The sequence below is a fragment of the Peromyscus californicus genome, unplaced genomic scaffold (genome assembly GCF_007827085.1).
Source record: "Peromyscus californicus insignis strain IS unplaced genomic scaffold, ASM782708v3 Scaffold_15__1_contigs__length_86483966, whole genome shotgun sequence".
Taxonomy (NCBI): Eukaryota; Metazoa; Chordata; class Mammalia; order Rodentia; family Cricetidae; genus Peromyscus; species Peromyscus californicus.
The window spans coordinates 64,902,946-64,924,263 of NW_026294447.1; the positions used below are offsets into that span (position 1 = coordinate 64,902,946).

Sequence of the window (21,318 nt, forward strand, 5' to 3'; positions counted from 1 at the left end):
GCGTCAGGAGGTGCTAAAACACAGCCTTGTGTGGGAGCTTCATTCTGCCAGAAGTGCCTTGTGGACTCGTTTAGTTCAGTTTGTTTATTTATTTATTAAACTAATGGTGGTTCAGGCTCACGTCCAGTGATCAAAGGGGAAAATGAGAAGTGTCCCTGAATAGTATGTGCTGAGCAGTGGTTCCACAGGCTTCTGAGTTTATGGGATGGTCTGACTTATGCTCTCTATTGGCATTCTCTCAGCAATCGTATATGGAGAGAAGGGAGGGATATTCCTGCTTTCATCAAACCTAGAAGCCAAGAAGTCAAGGCTTACTCATACTATTGGCAATAGAGCAGTTTGGTGTATCTTTCTACAGTTTGGCATGTATGCCTTTAAGGTATCATGAGATTGAAAGTTTATCCTAAGGGGGCAAAATCAGAGATATCTCCAACCACTCACAGTCAAAATGGCTGACTACAGCATATTTTTTTTAATGGGAAATAAATGTAGAGCTTCTTTAGGAGGGAATTTGTAAAGTAGACATTTTTCTTGTGAAGAAATAATGTTTAGGAAAGGATTAACATTCATTGTCACCAAGACCAGATCCAGAACTCATCTGCTGGAAAAGCAGCATCTACAAGACCAATGTAGTGGGGGGATAACAGGGCAGTGGGGGAGTCACCGGTGCAAGACAGGGTAGTGAGGGAGTGAGGCAGGACAGCACAGGGGGAACTCTTGTGTTTTCTGGGAATCGGTTGAGAACTTTCGGGAAGTCAGGTGCCACCTTTTTTCTCCATTTATGTTCTGGTGTCTCTTCCCTTGGTGACTGGTAGATATCTTCTGTCTTGAAGGGGAAAGAGCAGTGTCCTAGTCACTGTTATTTCTGGGAAGGGACACCATGAACAAGGTAATTCTTAAAAAAAGAAAGCATTTAATTGGGTCCTGACTTACAGTTTCAGAGGTTTAATCCATTGTCGTCATGGATGGGAGCATGATGGCACACATGGTGCTGGGGCAGTGCTGAGAGCTACGTTCTGATCTACAGGGTGAGAGAGAAGGGGGGGTTGGCATGGGCTTTTGAAACCTCAAAGCCCACCACCAGTCACACACTTTCTCCAAGAAGGCCACACCTCCTAATCCTTCTAATCCTTCAAATAGTGCCAGTCCCTGGTGACTAAGCATTTGAATCTATGAGCCAATGGGAACCATTCTTTTTCAAACCACCACAAAGAAGGGACTACTACTCCCTTCTAGTCAAACTGGGTCAAATTATCCCTGTGCTGTAGCCCTGGGTGAAACACGTGCCTAGTGCAGAGTTAAGTGGGGCTGACCCACGCAGCTGAAGAGACACATGTACACAGAGATGCCACGCCTTCTCATTTCACTCAAGACATGCAGCAGACACCTGCCAGCCCAGTGAAGAGTGGGCGCTTCCAGCAGAAGTAGCCTTCAGGTCCGGAGCAATCGCTATCATTGCATTGCTTCGGTTTGCTTCCTTTTTAAATCTTATTTTATGTGTATGGGTATTCTACCTGGACACACTGTTTGTACATCACATGACGGCCTGCTGCCCACAGCGTCCAGAAGAGGGCACCAGGTCCCTTGGAACTAGAGTTACAGACAGTTATGAGCTGCTACGTCGGGACTGGGACTTGAACCTGGGTCCTCTGGGAGGGTAGCAGTGCTGTTCTTAACTACTGAGCCATCTTTGTAACTCTGTTTTGTTTCTTTTTGGGACAGTCTTGACACATGCTTTACATTAACCTGGAAATCACTCTGTAGCCTAGGTTGGCCCGAAGTCATGATCCCCCCACCCCCCATCTCATCCTCCTGAGCTGAGGTTACAGGTGAGCACTGACACCGAACTGAAAAGAGAGTAAAGCTAGAGGGCTTCTGACATCTCCCTCACGCTCCATAACTGTGAGAAGTCAGGGGAATGTTCACCGTGTCAGAATCAAAAGCGCAGGTTATAATCTTGTGTGTGCTGTTTTATGCAAAGAAAAGGGATTAAAAAAAAAACCCACCAAAAAACCCTGCCGGACGGTGGTGGCACACACCTTTAATCCCAGCACTCGGGAGCCAGAGGCAGGCGGATCTCTGTGAGTTCAAGGCCAGCCTGGTCTACAAAGTGAGATCCAGGACAGGCACTAAAGCTATGCAGAGAAACCCTGTCTTGGGAAAAACAAAACAAAACAAAACCCCAAACGCCCTCGGAAGTCTGTCTCTGGGACATGGGGTAATGCATTTTTTTTGTGTGTTTTATTGATTTTGTTGACTTTGTAATATAAAATATTCCCAATAATATCTTGCAAAAACAGGTCTAGAGAGACTAAGTGACATGTTGTCTGTGTCATTCCAGGATGGTTTTGCCACTCTTGAAGTTTTAAATTTTTTTTCTGCATATGAGCCTTGTTTTAACTTGGATGGTATACGGACTGGAGAGAGGCTTCTATCAGGAAGTGACCTGACCTCACCCTTCTTATCAGTCTGTCAGTTGGTGTATGATTTCCCCTACATAATTAATTTAGTACAGATTGAACAAAGGGTATCATTTGTTATTGGGCTACTTAAATAGTTGGATGTAGGCCAGATGTGGGGGCACACACCTGCCACCCCAGTACCTGGAGCTAAAGGTGGGAAGATTCGAATTCAAGACCGACTTCTGCTGCACAGTGAGTTTGAGGCTACATGAGACCCTGCCTCAATTCTTCTGTCCCTCCTTGAAAAATAATCCAGAAAATATAGATCTAGAAAATGAATCATAAAGACTTTAAATCAGTTTATAATGTAATCTTTAATGATGTACTGACCCAAGAGTTTAATAGATTTATTTACTCATCTTATATCATGTTTCTCAGTATGAGGTGTGCAGATGGCATTAGGGAGCTCATTGGGAACGCAAGCCTGACTTCAGGCTTGGGAATTAGATTGACATTCATCGGCATCTGCAGTTGGTTCCTATGCACACTGCAGTGTGAACAGTGCTGTGCTGTTGTGGGATGAGGGTCTGGTGATTCAAAGTCCTAGGGCTCCTGAAAGATTTACCATGATCATAAAGGGTCACTGAATAAGTAATGCCTAGAGTCACCTTGATTTTTCCTTTTCCATGGGGGACAAGTTTGTCAGGTATGACTAAGAGCCCAGCTTGACAGGTAAGTCTGGGTTCTGGAAATCAGGTCATAGAATCTGTGAGGCCCCACCTCAGCAATTGACCTTTCCATCCATTAGACTGTATTCAGCCTCACGTTTGATGCGGGTCTCCTCTCTATGCCCCCCAGCTGATGTCCCCTGAGTCTTACTTCCTGATACTTCAATGTGGCACCTACCCCTGCAGTGTTTTTGATATCTCATCATCAAGTATTTTTTTGACTTTTTTTTGGAAATTCTGTATTTACAGAAAAAACTTAAAAATGCTTTCTTTTCCCAAGAAACCACTTAGTAAATCTCCCTTTGAAAACACTATTCTCTTTCAGGAAATTGACCATAAAAGCAAAGAACCAATTGAAACACTACTCAGAATACCCTGATCAGCTGCAACACTCGGGAGAGCAGGCCCTGCACCTCATCTGGGCAGCACAATAGAGCCAACCCTGTTGGTGGAGGTATGGGTGAGCCAGCCCCGAGGTTGTGAGAGAGCTGTCCCCATTATTCATCTGTCATGTGGCATCATGGGTTGGGGAGAGATGCTCCCTTCCTGCCCATCAGTGCCTGAGGCAGGTGGGATAGCTGGCCCTGAGGTCATTAAACACAGTAGAGCTGGCCCTGAAGGTGTAGGTGTGGGAGAACTGACCCTGAGGACATGAAAGCTGGAGAACTGGCCCCGCCCCTTGCTCATCAGCTGCAAAGGGTGAACTAGCCAGGGCAATGCTGGAGAGCTCACCCTGGTGGTGAGGACAGGGGAGAACTGGCAGGCTGACCAACCATGCCACTCACTACCCAGGCCCAGAACCAGGGTTATGAGTTGATCCACCCCCAAATCCACCCCATCTATGATCTATTAGAGCACATGAAGGGACCAGTCCTGAAGACCCAAAGCTGCAGGATTTCCATGACACAGGGCAACAGCAGGATAACCAAGAGGAGTTCCAATGAGGGCCCAGCATCTTTAGTGTAGCAGAAACCAGAGGCCTCAAACCAGACCAAGGACTCATTACAATGAACACTTGCAAGTAAAGATATATGGATAAAAGGGTTCACTGCGTGACTCACTGTGTCACACTGCAGCTTCCATGACAAGATTGATTTTTCTTTCTTTTTTTCTCTTAAATTTTATTTATTTATTTATTTATATTTGCTTGCTTGTTTGTTTATTTATTTGTTTAGGTGGGGAGGTTGCAAGAGCAGAGGGTGGATACGAAGGAACAGGGAAATGAATTGGATGAGGATGCATGATGTGAAAGATGACGCAAAGAATAAATTAAAAAGAAACTTAAAATAAACAACAACAACAACAAAAAACCCACTCAGAATAAATTCAGGAAGGTCCGGTATCACATCCTGAAGTATACAGTGCCAGAGCCCACTTTCCTAAAGTCTGTCTTGTGTTTTAAAAGGAAAAAAATCCTGGTAAATATTCTGAGTTCAGTTAAATCTATTTTTCTTGAACCATGTTAAGCCTGTGCAATTACGAACCTGAAACCAAGGGAGTTACTCAAAATAAAAGGCTTGGTTTCTCATTCCTTAAAGCAAAACCACAGGGTTTGCTGGTGATGTTGGTGTCTAGCCCTTGGCTGCCTCCAGCACATGATGATCCTGTTAGTTAGCCTGAGAATTCAAAGCTGTATTTTGCTGGCAGCTTGTCTTCTGTCTTGAGGAAGTAACTGGATTTTTCCTAATAGCCAGACTACTTTAGGTACCCTGATTTGAGTCCTCTGAGCCCAGCCAGCATCCTCAGTTGGGATTCAGCCACTTTTGAGGAGAATGGTATCAGTGTCCTATGCTTCAGAAGCCCAGGCCTCCAGGCTGTGCATACATGTCCATTTGGGTCCTTGCTGGGGCCTCGCCCTCCTGAGCTGGCTATGTGACAGCAAAGTCAAAGAGATGACTCTTTCAGGACATGACCCTTCAGGGTGTTGGCTCTGCTGGCCCTGCCTCTTGGCTTCTCCTCAAATGCTCTCCTTTCGTAGTCCAGCGTGAGCCTCAAGAATGACTTTATACCGCTCAGAATGAAAGTTACACTTACTGCCCTTCAGATGGTTCTAGCTGTTTGGAGGCCAGCCTCACGCTGACCTGGCATAGGATTTAGTCTCAGGGGCAGGAAGATTTTGGGCAGGGACTGGTAGGCCCATCCCTTGAACTCTGCCATGGCATGACTTGCACACGTGCTTGCTGTGCTCAGTGGCAGGTAGGGTCTGGGCACTTCCCTTGATGGTGCAAGGGAAAGTTGCAGCGGCTCACCAGGGCCCTTTAGCGAACACACAATGGGAGATGCAGAGTGTGGGAGGACAGGGAACCTTGTGGATGCAAATGTCACCTGCTGTCTGTTCTGGGCTGTGGTAATGGAACTTCCTCCTGTATGCAGGGGTGGGTAAGGCCGTCCCAGTGGCTGCCTGACCCTTGTGTGGAGAAGTGTGGTAGGGAGTAAGCACCGTCCCCACAGGCCTCTCATTTCGGCCAGTCCAGTAGTGATGTCCAAGCATGGCCAAGGAGCGACCAGGCCAAGGACCCATGAGGCTGGTGCTAGGAGTGTCCTCCTCCTCTTTTGAACCTGCAGGCACAGATTTTGTCTGAGTCTTGGGTGAAAAGAGCTGGTGTTCTGACTCACAAGCCTGAAGATATCTGAGCTCACTGTGGCAGGGGACACTGGGCTTTAAATCTCACCTTGCCAGGGTCTTACTTCAAGAACAGGGCCTTGTAATTAGACTCGTATCCATCTCTGTCCCTTCCTGGAGGTCCCGCCTGTCTCAACGCATCCTTATTTTGATAGGAACATTTCTGAAGAATGTGTGGAAGTGAGGATTCTGAGGACACTGTGGTTCCTCAGTGTCCTCAGAATCTAAGATAAGGAGTGGTTACACCTAGGTAGCAGCCCCTGCTTGAGGCTTGCCTGGACCACTGCTCTTAGCTCCCGTGGGCATCAGGACTGGACTCCTTTTTTTTTCAAGAAGGTGCCAGAGGGTGTGGGTGCTCACAGCAGAGGAAGGGCTGGCATGGGGGCCCAGGTCACTCCCTTCCTGGCTCAGCATGTTAAAGTGAGGTGATTTAAAAAGAATGATCTTCAAATCTTTACTCTTTTTCTATGTTTTGCAGCTCCTAGAATAGGTTTCTTAGTTCCATCCCTGGAAACCTTGGCTTTTCTTCTAGGAAGGGAAGGGGTGGCCTTGACAGGCATCAAGAACTGCTCCTGGCTCTGTCTGTGGTGAAGGGTCTTCTGCAGGTGTTGGTAGGGGGTTTCCAGAGCTTGAGCATAGCTACTGTTATTATTTTATTTTAAACCTTTAGAGTGATAGAGAGCCGTCCCACAAGCTGACTTGCTGTGAAGGGTGACAGTGGTGTTGCAATGCACAGCGTAGTCTCTGAGTGCAGAGATCACTGAAGACCACCAGAGTCACTGCAGCAGGGCCTGGTAGGGCTTCTAAGAGTTATAGGGCATGGAGGGAAATAAGCTTGCATTGTTTTACCTGCATTCTGTCTGTCAGATTGTAAGTCTGTGTGTGTTCCTCATGAAAGGCTATATTGTCATATGTGACCCAGGAATGATAGTGCTTCCATCCCTCACCTGTGCAGAGGGAGGAGCCTAGAATTTCCTAACAGACCAAGGACAGATACAGCATTATCAATGATGCTACCAAGGGAGATGCTCTCCTCCCCCTCCTCCCCTCCTCTCCCTCCTCTCCCTCCTCTTCCTCCTCCTCCTTTTCTTCCACCTCTTCTTTTCTTCATTGGGTTTCATGTAATCCGGTTTGGCCTCAAACTCACCAGACAGCCAAAGGTGACCAGGAGTTTATGATCCTCCTGCTGCCAACTCCCAGTTCTTGGATTACAGGCATATACCACTACCCTGCCCACTTTTATGTGGTATTGGGAACTGAACCCAGAAATTCACTAGACAAGCACTCTATCAACTGAGCTATATCCTCAGTCTGAAATGTCCCCAGTGGGTCCCTGGCTGAAGCCCTGGAGTCTCAGAACTAAGCCCCAGGAAATAGCATTCACTAACAGATGCCATGCTGCTGAGTGAGTCAGGGCACACAGATGTCTTCATGTTGGTTCATGCCGTCGAACACAGGCTCTTATTGGATGGATTTCACAGGCTTCTGTGAATGTTTAACTCATAATGTCTGGTGTGCCCCTGTGTGTCTTAGTTACTTTTCTATTTCTTTGATAAAACACCATGACCTAGATAATGTAGAATGTGTTTAACTGGGCTTACAGTTTCAGGGTCCATGGATCAAAAGCATGGTGTCAGGAGCCCCTGAGAGGCATAACTTGATTCATAAGTAGGAGGCAGAGAGAGAGAGAGAGAGAGAGAGAGAACACATTGGGATGGCTGGAGGCTTTTGAACCCTCAAAGCCCACCCCCAGTGACACAGCTTCTCCAACAAGGCCACACCTCCTAATCCTTCCCAAACAGTTCCACAAACTGGAGACCAAATAGTCAAACATATGATCCTGTGGAGGCCATTCTCATTCAAACTACCACACTATGGCTATCAGGAATAAGAACCTTATCTATGGCCTTCACCTGCTTTCACAGAAGCTCCCTCCTTCCCTCTCTTGCTAGACTGGGTCAGTCTGAAGCCATATCAATTCCTAGCTTCTGGAATTTGGAGGGGCTGTCCCCTCAAATGGAAAACTCATGGTTGAAATGGAAGAGGCACGACTGAACATGGTCCTCTAGCCATGGTTCCTGCTCTGGGGTCCCAGACAGGAAGAAGACATGCCTCCGTGTACCCTTGAGCTGTGCTGCCCTGGGGGAGGTGCTGGGACCCGGCTGATGGGAGGGCCACTAAGTTTCTGATGGACTTTAACCAGACCTGCCCTTTCCATGAATGTCTAACAGCAGAGGGGTGTTGGAGAGAATGAAAGACTGTGGCCAAGGTTACAGAACCATCACAGTGCAGAACCAGGGGCTTTGGCTGCCTGTCATGGAGTCTCTTTGCTACCTGATATGTGACTTCTTCAGGTGTTTGATTACCCATTCACTCTGTGTCCTGAATCTCCGACCACCAGAGGACAAGAACCCAGGAGCAGTTCTCTGCCCAGAGCATACAGCACTGAGACCTATGTGGGAGCAGGCAGGTGTGCTTGGTTCTAGAGAAGTGGGGAAGAATTGATGGGGAGTTAGAATAAGAATACAGAAGGGGCCGAAGCTGAGGATGTCCATTTATACAGGAAGCCAGCAGAGTGGCAAAAGGGTTTGTGGACTGACTCTGGACTCTCAGAGTGACTGGGGATTGCCAGGTTCATCACAGAGGTGTCCACTCAATAGTGACGTGCCGTCGTGGGAGAAGAGCCCTGAAGCTCAGGACCTAACTATGAAGTATGCAATAGCTTGGATGCAGGCTTCCATGGGACAGGCCTGTTCATAGTGGGCTGTAGATGTAACCGACCATCTTATTAAATAAGAAACACATAGCCAATGTAAAGATAAAAGCCCAAGAGGTCAGAGCTAAGAGCCTTACCCTTCCTGCTTCAGCGATCCTCTTCAGCCAAGAGAGAGACCTACTTCTTGAGTGTATGTCTTTATATAGACTTTCTGTTCTGCCTTCTCATTGGTTGTAAACCCAACCACATGACCGCCTCGTCACTGCCTGTTTGTACAGACCTCCAAATCTTCTATGGTTGGTATTGAGATTAAAGGCATGTACCTCCAATGCTGACTGTATCCTTGACCACACAGAGATCTACCTAGTTCTGTCTACCAAGTGCTGGGATTAAAGGCGTGCGCCACGAACGCCCAGCTCTGCTACAGCTTGCTATTAGCTCTGACCTCCAGGCAACTTTATTTATTAACATACAAATAAAATCACATTTCAGTACAAATAAAATATCACCATAGTGGGCTGCCTTTCTGAATAGCTCACGGCTCAGTTCAGATTCTATGTAAGGCGCATACTATCATAGCTTTTAGATGGCTTCTGTTTAGATGCCTGAGAGCCAGGAAAGTGTCTTCAGAAAAGGTGGAGTAGTCCAGGTCAATGAGAATAAACAAAACATACTCCAGATTGACAGCAAGCACCAAAAGATCAGACAAACCAAACCCCAAACTAGAGATGGGCACCTATTGAGGGGTCCCTTGAGTCAAAGCCCATGGGCTCTATCCCCTGGGTGGACTTTCCGTCCTTTCTTTGTGTTTCTCCAGAATCGGCTTTGGGCTGCATTGAGAATCACACTGGCTGCATTGAGAATAGGCTCAATTAAGTGGCTGAGAGGCAGGTTTAACCTCACCTCATGCCTGTCTGCTGATGGACTCTGGAACCTCCACAGTCTCTGTGGCCCATGCTGCTCCTGACAGGTGAGGGGCAGCTCAAAGAGGACCAAGCTGCAGAGAGGGAGGAGGGACTGCCATGGAGAACTCAGAAGAGGAAACACTGATAGAAAATGGATGCGTGAGAGTACTGTTATGTGTGTGCATAGTTACACTGGGAAAACAGTAATACACTCATTATTAACTCACGCTACGTGATCCACACACCAGATGGGGTTTGTTAAGTTTTATTTGGCTACAATACTAAATGATTTCAAAGAATTATCAGCTCCTAGTTATGTAAATTTGGTAAGAGCACTCTTGGATTCTAAGAATCCCCAGCTGCTCTGTAGGAGACCCAGAACCTTCCATTCTGTTCACATGACATGCCTGAGCCGGGAAAATATTTTAATATCTTGCTCATAGAATTCAGTTTTACATTGATATATTTTTTTATTAAAAAACTTTTTTGTTCATTTTACATACCAACCACAGATCCCTCATCCCTCCTCCTGCTACCCCCCAGCCTCCCCCACACTCTGCCCCCATCCTCTCTCCCATGGGGAGTCAGCAGAGCCTGATACATTCAGTTGAGGCAGGACTAAGCCCCTTCCCCTGCATCAAGGCTGAGCAAAGTATCCAACCTTAGGTCATGGGGTCTAGAATGCCAGCTCATGCACCAGGGATAGATCCTGATCCCACTGCCAGGGGCCCCTCAAACAGACCAAGCTATATAACTGTCTCCTGTATGCAGAGGGCCTAGTCTGGTCCCATGCAGGCTCCACAGGTGTTGGTCTGAATTTCATGAGTTCCCACTAGTTTGGTTTGGTTGTCTCTGTAGATTTCTCCATAATGATCTTGACCCCCCCTTGCTCATAGAATCTCTCTTCCCTCTTTCTGACTGGACTCTCAGAGCTCAGCCTGGTGCTTGGTTGTGGATCTCTGCATCTGCTTCCATCAGTAACTGGATGAAGGCTCTATGAACATCGATATATTTTTAATGCTCTTAGGTTAAAGAATACCTGTCACATCCTTATGGGATTGTGGGTTTGCACAAATCTCAGTGCTTTTTCCAAAATAGTGAGCAGGAAGGCAGTTAATTCAGCCCCCTCCCCACAGGGGAGGTCCCTGAGTCTGGGGTCCTTTCTCTCTGCCATGGTCCTGAGGCCTAGAATTGGGAAGGAGCTGGGCAGGTGAGTGCTGCTGAGGTGGACTTGGGTGAGGACCACCTGGGTGGGGCTGGTCAGGGCCAGGCGTCCTGTCAGCCAGGGAGGTTTTGACCTTTTATTTGCTGTCTTACCACAGAAAGGTACAACCTCTTGTGAGTATCTCTTAGAAGTTAGGATGGGAGAGCTACACTGGTCCAGAAGAAATAGGTCAATTTTTCTTTGAAAACAACAGCAAAAAGGTACCAGAGAGATGATGACTAAGGATGGTTTTGTATTCTGAAGAAAACAAAGGTAATTAGAACTAAAGCTAAAAAGATCAGCATGCATATGTGCACATGGGTACATATATGGGTGTGTACATGCATGATTATACACATAGATTAGTGTACATGTATGCCCACATGCAGGTATGCACATGTATGTGTGTGCATGTTTGTGTGCGCATGTATATTCACATAAGTATGAATGTGAGTAAAAGGTGTGCATATATATGTATGAATTCCTGCGCATATGTGTGTGTGTAGGCACAAGTATATCTCCATGTATGCATGAGCAGATATGTATGTATGTGCACATGCATAAGTGTGAACATGTGTGTTTATGTGAATGTCCATGTGTGAATCTCCATGCATGCATGCATTACTCATTTAAGTGTGAATATGTACACACATATATGAGTATACATGTGGTTGTGCACCCATGCACCCATGTGTACACATGTATACCCACATACCTGCATCCGTATGAGTATGTGCATGTGTATTCATGACTGTGTGTATGTATATGTGCACATGTATTCAGTGCATGCTGAAGTGTGGGAGCCCAGTGGACAAGGAGGAAGAATTCTCTGAGCTCCATGCCCTGCTCTGGGGTGGTCAGCTGAAGGAACCATTTGAGAATTTTGGAACTGTCACATGTTTTCGTGAAAGAGTGGATAACATGTTAATACTAAGGAATTACAGGTGTTTTTTTGTTTTTGTTTTGTTTTGATTTTTCTTTTTCAGTGCTGGAGATAGGATCCAGGGACTGATGCTTGGAAAAAAGAAAGAAATAAAACAAACAAACAAACAAACAAACAAATAAAAAAGCTCCACCATCGAGTATTGGTGAAATTATTAAGGCCACTCCATGTAGTTAAAAGGGAGATTTATTTAGTGGCGTAACTTACAAATGAAGGGATAGGTAGGTTGCGGGTTCTGGGAAAGACGCAGCACAGCCCGGTGGTGTTCTCTGGAGAACTCTCCTCGGTCCACCTCTAGCGTCCAGGGTCCAGGAAACAAGAGAAGCGGCCATCCGGATCTCGGGTCTTCAGGGTCCTCTCTTGGCCCCGCCTTGTAGGTGTGACAGTTACCGAAGCCTCAATGGGGGTTGGAACTTCCAGATCAAAGCTGGAATGGCTACCCACTACAATCGAGCTGTGTCCCTAGCCCAAGGAACTGTGTTCCAAACGCAGGGCCACATTGTGAAGATGGCTCACGTGGAAGTCTCTGTGGGCCAGCTGCTTGCCTCAGGCTGACATTGGCTTCGGGTGTAGATCCTTTGTGAGCTGCTGGCTAGAGGGCTGTGTTCATCTGAGGGCTGCCTCTGGTCACAGTGTGCCCGAACAAGGCTGGGTGGAGCACACCGCACACTGGAGGAGCCAAGTCTCAGACTCCAGGGCAGGGCACCAGCCCTAGCTGTGACATTCCTTTCCTCTGGATGACTTACCATGACAATCAATGTTATTAGGTGTCTGATATTCATGATGAAATATATTTTCATTGATTTTAGAGCGTATGACAATGCCCATAAATCAGCAGGTAATTAGCACACTGTGACTTCTGACTTGAGATGAGCGGCCTCCGCACCTCTGGGAATGCCTCACTTGAACTCTTGCTGTTCTGTTTCCTCCCCCAGATCTTTCTGAGGCACATGCTCATCAGGCTCCTGCAATGACTCTGGCTCGGCAGATGCTAGAGCCAGGCTGCCTCGCTGTAGCCGGAGCTTACAGGAACATGGGATGCACATTTTGTTCCATCAGTTCTAATTGTCGGGTGTGATTCAGGCAGACACAGGAAGCCTCTACTTTTTCTAGAAAGTTCTGGCATCTGGCATCTCACGTGACAAACACGGAACTCTGTGAGCAAGCCCTTCACTGAGCTCTGTGCCTGCAACCCTGCCTTTGTCTGGTCCTATAGGCACTTGATGAGGGCTGAGCTGGTGCTCACCAGAGTTGCACACCCACGGCCACGGCCTGGGACAGAGCTGTATGCCCACTGCTGGAGCCAGGGTGTGGAGCACACAACTACCCCAGCCTCCTTCCAGCTTAAGGTGCCTTTGCACCTCTGCACCCTGGGAGGAGAGAGGCACCAGGCTGCTGGGAGCTCCCACGGTTCATTTCTGCTGGATGTCAGCGAGGGGAAGATCAGCGCTCAGATGGGAGCAGCCCAGAAACTGACAAACCTGGCCTTAACTTTACTGCTCACAATGATCAGAGAAGCCACATGACCACCGAAGGTCATGGCATTTGTGGGAGCCAGCATGATGCCTAGGCCTAGAGCTTTGAGTTCTCACCTGCTGTTCCCCAGTGTCCTTAAAAGGCTTGCTGCCACAGCTGCCCTGCCTTAAAACACTGCTGGAATTCAATGCTTATGGATGAAGGGATGGCCCTGGCTGAGAGGAGGCTGTGGGTGGGTGGGGTGGAGACATAGATGAGGCAGGGCTGCTTCAGGGGTAAATTGGTTGACACAGATATGCTAAAAATGTGATTAAGAGATGAAAATGCCATCTTCCCTAAGAGTATATCATTATTTCGAGGAAATGGGATCTCCTGGGGTAGAGGCTGCTATGGTTGAGCTTCAGGCTTGCTAGTCTCAAGTGCACAAGCCGGTGGGCAGTCTGCACAGGGCTGAATAAGTGACTGTGTAGACTGGCTCACCTGGGTGTGACCCAGAGTCCTCTCAAAACAAGTGACCTAAGCAAAGGACCCTGCCTTGTGTCTTATGCCACCCACGCTTGCGGAATGCCACTGACTGCTGCAGCTGCAAGTGTTTGTACCAACTCCTGTGTGAAGAAGTTAAGGGTTCCGTTATTTTCCGATTGATAATTTTCTCCAAGTTGCCTTGTACTCACTCATTCACTTACTTAGACAGAAGGGCAGCCATGGGAGAATGGGCAGAAGATACGAAGAACCCCAAACCTCAGTCCTGAGAGGACGATGCACTCTTTAGTCAATAATCATTGTGCACTGTGGCAGGTCCCGTCCAGTGTCTGGACAGAGCTCCCTGGCCTGTGTGGAGGACGCCATGGGGGACTTTTGAGTGGGTCTTGTAGGAGTTTGACCATTGGAGAAACAGTCATGAAGGCATTAGGCTTTGCTGTTGAAAGACATGTACGTTCAGAGCACACTCAGTTTTGTGGGCTCCTGACACTGCACTGGTACAGGGTGGAATGCAGCATTGTATCCCTGAGGGAGTGGGGGCTCATCTGAGTATAGTCAGAGGCCTCTCTCATGCCCCACCCCTGCCTGACCCTGCCTAGATGGGGTCATCAGGCTAGACGACCCCAGCCCTTCTCTGTCTGTGTTCAAGGTGGCTTGGCACATTGTACAGATTGCTTCCAGCTGCCTACTCCCTGCTGGGTGAGTACATTTGCCACGGGCTGGCCTTCCTGTTTCATGAGAGGCCATCAAGGTCTCTTTCAGCTCCAGGGGGAGGCTAGCCACCTTGGTGTGTTCTCTCCAGGTGGGGTCCCTCACGAATGCCTCCATCCTTCTTCTGCCACTTTTCATGTCCTCTGTTCCCTTCACCTACTTGTCCTTTCCTCTTCTGTCATTTTGTGGTCACGGACATTGCAGAGGCCTCCTTGTAGCACACAGCCAGTCTCCCTAGAGGCACGGGGGCAGATGCCAGCATCCCTCCCTGTGTGTGCACAGTCGTATTAGGTCCAGGGGTCTGGCCCATTTCTGATGTGCTAAGTGTGAGCTAAGCCTCAAGGCCTGGAGACTTCCTTGGGTGGGCAGCTCGGCAGCTGTGAGGCTAGGGGAGGGGTGCGTCTGCAAGGATGACCATGGCGAGGATGTGGGCTCTCTCTGATGAGGCCTTGAAGGCACAGGATGGGCCGAGCACCCTCCTGAAGAAGAGCTGGGCCGCATCATACAGGGGTCTGTTATAATGGCTTCAGAATAACCAAGCACCATCATGAAGAAGCAGACCTGCATGGGGGTGGGGCCTGAGAGCCTCAAGGGCCCCTGTTTTCTCTGCCACTGACTCCTCTTCTGTCTTTCTTATCTAGGCTGCTTATTTGAGGAAGGCCTGTGTGGATCATCGGAGGCCTGTGTGAACGGTGAGTGTGGATTCTGCATGGGGCACTGCTGAAGCTCTGGATCTATTTCTTCTGCTGGGGAGCTGTAGGGGGGCCTCCAGACCTAGGGGGCTGTGTTCTGAAGAGGGCAGCAGAGCTGTTTGTCTTTGGATGCTGTGGTTGGAGAGAGTTCTTCCACACAGATGTGCATCTGAGAGCTGGCAATCCCAGCCCCTGTGTTTAGGGCTGTTCTCCAGAAGCTCTGCCATGGGAGGCAGGAGCATGGTTGATGATGGACTCTGGTGTAGAGAAGAGAGGCTGAGTATGAGTCTAGTGTGCTGGTGTTCCTCAACACTAGCCTTGGTTGCCACGCACACCCAGCCTGTGCTTGACGCCTGTACATTTTCTGTTTTCATGTGTTCTGGCTGATGTAGCTAGAGTTTTCCTGCCTGGCCCACAGTCAGGACAAATCTCTCTCACCTGCCAGTCCCACAGTCGCTCAGACCCAACCAAGTAAACACAGAGACTTATATTGGTTACAAACTGTATGGCTGTGGCAGGCTTCTTGCTAACTGTTCTTACAGCTTAAATGAATCCATTTCCATTAATCTATACGTTGCCACATGGCTTGTGGCTTACTGGCATCTTCACATGCTGTTTGTCATCGTGGCGGCTGGCAGTGTCTCTCTGCCTCAGCCTTCCACTTCCCAGCTTTATTCTCCTCCTTGTCCCGCCTACACTTCCTGCCTAGCCACTGGCCAATCAGTGTTTTATTTATTGACTAATCAGCAACACATTTGCCATACAGAACATCCCACAGCACTTCCCCCCCCCCTTTTTTTTTCAAAAAGGAAGGTTTTAACCTTAACAAAGTAAAATTACATATAATTTGGGAATTTGGGCATAGCTTCTCTTACTACTTCCTGCTGGAGGGGGGTGCTGTATCTTATGGGGATACAAAGAAAATTTTAGGATTATGGAGTAGTCCGTGAGGCTGTATCGCCTGAGCCAGTTGCCTTCAAACCATTCTGGATGTTGAATCATCTGGGCCATGGTGTCATCGGAGACCTTTCAGGGGGTCTTGGCTGGTCAAACCTGATGTATCTTAATCTGGAACAAATCTATAGCCTCTGGCTTTCTGTGGAAACAAAAGCAGAGTCTCCTTTCCAAAGCAACACATCCTTACATCCAAATTTTGAAGTCAAGGTATTTTTAAAATATACATATTGGTTTAACTCAACATCTTTTACGATCAAATGTTTTTCTGCAGTTAAAAATCCCAAAGACAACACAATCCAGATTCTCTGTGTAATATTCATCTTCACGTGGCTTATTTTTTATATTAACTTTACTGTCTCTTTAAAGACTTTATTTTTTAAAACTATGTATTTGTTTCTATAACTGTATAGATCACCTTTTTTGTCTCTTTCAAGCCTACATATATTTTACACACATTGTAAACTATTACATCTGAATCTGTCTTATTGTGAATCTATTGCTTTAAACTGCAGCAGCTGTGGCTGCTGGCTCCGCCCACCTCAGCTTCTCAACATGGCTATGTTTACCACCAGCTCTGGGAGCTATCGTGGGTCTCTATGCTTTTATACAAGCAGCGTGTAGCCCAAAAACCTCTTTTTTTTTTGTTTTGTACTAGCAAAGTCTAAATCCACCATGCAGCTTAATGTGCCACTTGCAGAGGCCTCATTCCTGCCATACGCAGGTCGAGCACGCACACTTTAGGAACCCACCAGTAGCTCAAACCGGCAGCTGCTGCTCATTTGAGAGAGACAATTAGGAAGCTGTTTTTAGCTCCGTTTTAGAATCTTTTTTCTCAGTTTTTAGGTGGAAGCTCTTGCCACCACGTTGGATGCCATTTGTAGATGTAATCAACCTTCTTATTAAATAAGAAACACAGAACCAATGCAAAGAAGAAAGCCAAGAGGTCAGAGCTAAGAGCTAAAACCTTACCCTTCCTCCTGCAGTGGTCCTACCTCTCTGAACCAGAGCTTCCCCTGTGTTAAAGTCTTTATATAGAGTTCCTGTCCTGCCTTCTCATTTGTTGTAAACCCAACTACATGACCGCCTCCTCACGGCCTGTCTGTATAGGCCTCCAGGTTTTCCATGATTGGTATTGAGATTAAAGGCATGTGTATCCAATAATGGCTGTATCCCTGAACACACAGAGACTTACCCAGCTCTGCCTACCAAGTGCTGGGATTACAAGAATACGCCACCACTGCCCTGCTTTCCTATGGCTTGCTAATAGCTCTGACCCCCCCCCCCCCCCGGCAACTTTATTTATTAACCTACAAATAACATTTTAATACAAATAAAATATCACCATAGACTGATCTCGCAGGAAGTCCTTCCTATAGCCAGCTCCTGGAAGGGTTGGCCGAGTAGCTGTCAACAGAGGGGGAAGTGGCCAAGGACTTCTCAAATGAAGAAAACTACTTTGTGTCTTCCTTGGTGGATGGCCGGTTCTGGGAAGTTCGCTGTTGGAACCGGAGAAGGGGTGGACATTATGCTGGAAGGTCACAGTTACGTGTTTCAGAGTGAGGCTGGGTATGCAGTGGCCCTCAGGAATCCAAGGCAGGCTGGTGAGGCTTATATGTCTTTCTTCTTAGCTCACTGCCTGTCTCTCCCTTTAGCTTATTAGTTGGGAGGAGAAGTGTCCTGCTGCTGCTGATTTTGAGCTGGCACAGGTACTCTCCCGTGGCCCTGCGTAGCCACAGGTGCCTATGCTTGATTGCAGAGGAGGCACCAGCCTTGGGGACAGGTCCAGGGCAAGTCCTTCCTTGAGTGCAGGAGCCAAGCTTTGTCTGTGCCGAAACACTAAACCAGCTGCTTGTGGGCCGTGCAGAGGACCAGCCCTGTGGCCTAGATCAGGGGTCTCAGGGTGGGGAGAACTGTGCGTGTGTCTGAGTCGGCAGCAAGGGCCATCAGGGAAGGGCAGCACTGGCCCCGGGGAGGAAGGAGAGCAGGATGCCAGCTGCCCCAGGCTTGCTTTGTGTTTGCTTTCTGGGGGAACATTTCTGCGGAGGATGTGACGGCCAGGCCAGGCCAGGTGTGGATCCTGCCAACCGTGTGGCTTGGCTGGCGCGGCTCCAGACTCCTTGGATTGTACTTTGTGCTGCTTTTTTGGGGAGAAAGCATTAAGTATATTATCTTAAAAATATCTTATCAGCCTGGACCTACCAAGCTCTGATGATAAAGGACACAGTATGTGTGTGTGCGCGTGTAACCAGAGACACAGCACCAGCAAAATGACTGACACAGCTGTCACCCTTCCTTCAGCAGAAAGCAAGGCTGGAAGGGAACCACAGTCATTCTTCGGTTGATTTTCTTCCCTAACTCCGAGTTGCTTTCCTAACCTTCAGTGATAGGCACATTATTAAGATAATGGCTTTCCATTCTTTGGGAAAGAAAAGCAATTTAAATGTAAATACAGATATTCAGGTCTTGATGTGTGGGCACAGACGGTATTTGACACCTTTTTCTAGTGCAATCAGGTCTAGGGAATGGCAAGGCAGGCTTGCCCAAGTGCTGCAAGCCTGGGTGTTTGCTGTGGCTGACGGGAGTCAGAAGAAGCCTAACATCCTGTTGCTGCTGGCCTGGATTTACTGTTGTCATGGTGACTGTATAATTCAGCCTGCCAGCTGGTGGAGCAGAGAGGTGTGGCCAGGCTCAGTGGAGATGGACAGGTGGCCATGGGGCAGGGTGTGGCATGGAGTCCAGGGTGCCTGCATTCATACGTGGGGTCTCTTTCATTCTCCTTTCCTTTTCTTGGGATGGAGGCAGACATGTATAATCTTATTAGCTAATTTGTACATTTTAGGTGCCTATAGACCTTTAAAATAAAACCAAAAAATTAAAGTGCTTGGCTGGAATGAGGCAATTTATAAAGAATGTGAAAAGCTAAGCATAGTCAATTTACACCTGTTATTAAAAAAACAAAGCAAAGGAAACCAAAGGGCTAGGGGTGAAGCTAAGTGGTAATAAAGAGTCCCAGCATCAGGAAAGCCGAGAACCACTGCTCCAAGGTCGTCTGTCTCTACTCCTTTTGACACATGGAGGGAAGAATAGGAAGGTCAAGAAGGTACAGAACAGTAAAGCTGCCCAGATGGGAAACCAAGAGACAGAAAGGGAGCCAGAGACAAGGAACACTTCAAAAGCTGTCCCGGGACCCACTTCTGCTTACCAAGCCCCACAGTTTCATCTCTACCACCTCAGTAATACCGTAAAATTATGAATACATACATTGACCAACCCATTGATTGGGACAGAGCCCTCAGGCTCCAACCATTTCTCAGTGATTGGGGACCAACCGAAACACGCAGGTGTTTTAGGTGTGACACTTCTTATCAAAACCACAATATCCCACAATCAAAAGCATTGGGAAATGTTCACTCTGAAATAGTATTTGGTCATTAGAGAAAAAGCTGTAAGTGTTCTGAGTGTTTTGCCATCCTGGAGTGGGATGAAGAAAATAGAGTTTAGACTAGTCACATGGGATTCTTGAATGTGAGAAAAATCTGCTTCAAAAGACTTGGAAGTGGATTTTCTTCCAAAACTAGTAACTCTGAATCGTACATCAAAAACTAGACAACATGTCCTAAAAAGGAATCCACAAGTGAGAAAGAATTAAAGCAAATTTGCAAAGATTGAAAAAAATGCTTATGTTACACCACTGTGTCAGTGGTTCATGGAGGTGTCCCTGGGCTCCACAAATTCTGACCTGTAATCTGACTCATGAGATACACATTCTAAAAGAGTCATCCACGACACCAAGTATTAAAGGAAGCTTCCATCACAGATAGTCCTTTACAGTGAAAACTATGTTAATTTAGACACAGTGGATTATCATTAATATTGAAATAAGAATGCTTTCAAAAAAGTTTATTGTTTATATGTGTATGGGTGCTTTACTTGCATGTAGTGCTCACAGAGGCCAGAAGAGGGCATCAGATCCCCTGGGACTGGAGTTACAGATAGTTGTGAGCCACCATGTGGGTGCTGGGAACCAAACCTAGGTCCTGTGGAAGATCAGTCAGTGCTTTTAACTGCTGAGCCATCTCTCCAGCCCCAGGGAATGCTTTTATAATTATGGTATTAGCTGCTTTTCTTGTTGCTGTACCCAAACACGCTATGAGTCGCAGCTCAGATGAGGAACGGTGGATTGTGTGTGGCTCATAATTTAAAGTACAGTCCATTATGGTGGGGGAGGTGTGGCAGCAGGGGCGTGAGGCGGCCAGTACTGTCCCATGGTATGGAGCTGCCTGACGGTAGGATAACTTCTACCTCAGTTAACCTAATCTAGAAACTCCGTTACAGACGTGCCTGGAGGCTGCTCTTTAGGTGATTCTAGACCTGGCTAAGTTGGCAGTCAGTATTAACCATGCCCTTTGCTTTATCCATGACCCAAATATTAGGCAGACATTAGAAAGGGAGTGCAGAAAGCGTTAAAAGCACTGAGTGCAGCACAGCGAGAGGAAAACCCGCGTGATGCGGTGACGGCTGTGCAGAAGGGAGGTGAAGGGCTCAAAGGCACGTGCCAAGCTGTGGCTCCTTGTCTGGGTACTCACTTGACTTTCCTTATATCTTTCTGTTTTTCAGTATTTTCTTACAAACATGTCTTTATTGATACAGTGTTTCAAATTCCAAGGAAGGGCAATTGTGATAAAGTTAGTGTGTTAGCCGGTACATAGATGGGGCCCGTCCAATGACCTTTGAGCCTGCTGTCTTTGAACTACCTAATACCTGAGTGTTGAAAATAAAACCAAAACAGTTAATAAGATGTGGTTTCACTTTGTAGGTGCAGTACCTGACCAATAGGCACTTCCCTCTCAATAGTCAGGGCACGTAAAGACAGTAGCCCTGTGCTCACGTGGGCAAGCACACATATGAAAGTTGGAATGGTACAGAGGAGATTAGCATGGCTCCTGTGCTAGCATGTAAATTCATGAAGCATTCCATATTTAAAAAAAGAACAGAAAACAGCCGCTGCCTCCTAGTGGCTCTGTGCCACGCAGGTGCTGGAAGCGCTGGGTAGCCAGGAGTGGAAGGCTTCGGAAAATTCCACCCGAAAGGTCACACTGCACAAGGCCCATGCCTGGCTTTGACTTCATTTGTATTCTGCTCTCAGCAAGCAGGGAGGGCCCTCTGCTGAAGTTATTTACTGAGGGAAGAGAAGAAAGGCTGAGTGAGTCATCTCAGGAGTGTGAAAGGAGAGTGGGAACTAGAAAAGCTACATCAAGATTAACTTGCCTGCGCCAGAGCAAGAAGCTGGTGAGCAGGGAAAGACTGGAAGCCCTTCTGGACCCTGGCATCATCTGACAAACAGAGCATGCACCCAACAAAGCCCTAGGAATCCAAACAGGATGAAAGAGGAGGAGGCTACAAAAGAGAACGTACTTCATGGCTGTGTTCTTTGGGGGCTCACTAGCCCACTTCTAATCTTGAAGTGCTTTTTTTTTT

At 47.4% G+C, this 21,318-nt stretch overlaps 1 protein-coding gene and 1 non-coding gene across 5 annotated transcripts in view; both read left to right on the forward strand.

Moving 5' to 3' along the window:
• Ptprn2 (protein tyrosine phosphatase receptor type N2) overlaps window positions 1-21,318 on the forward strand; it is a 738,491-nt gene that overhangs the window by 63,937 nt on the left and 653,236 nt on the right. For 2 of the 4 annotated variants that reach the window (XM_052739188.1, XM_052739186.1), the window contains exon 2: window positions 14,833-14,883. The exons of 1 other annotated variant lie outside the window; for it this stretch is intronic. In XM_052739188.1, the coding sequence (XP_052595148.1) occupies window positions 14,833-14,883 (51 nt within the window). Of the gene's footprint in view, window positions 1-9,408; window positions 9,440-14,832; window positions 14,884-21,318 lie in introns of those variants that run through there. One more of the 4 variants, XM_052739189.1, reaches the window with a different exon arrangement.
• Window positions 20,721-20,823, forward strand: LOC128111295 (U6 spliceosomal RNA). Its single transcript, XR_008218561.1, has one exon. It is a non-coding gene; the product is annotated as a U6 spliceosomal RNA (small nuclear RNA).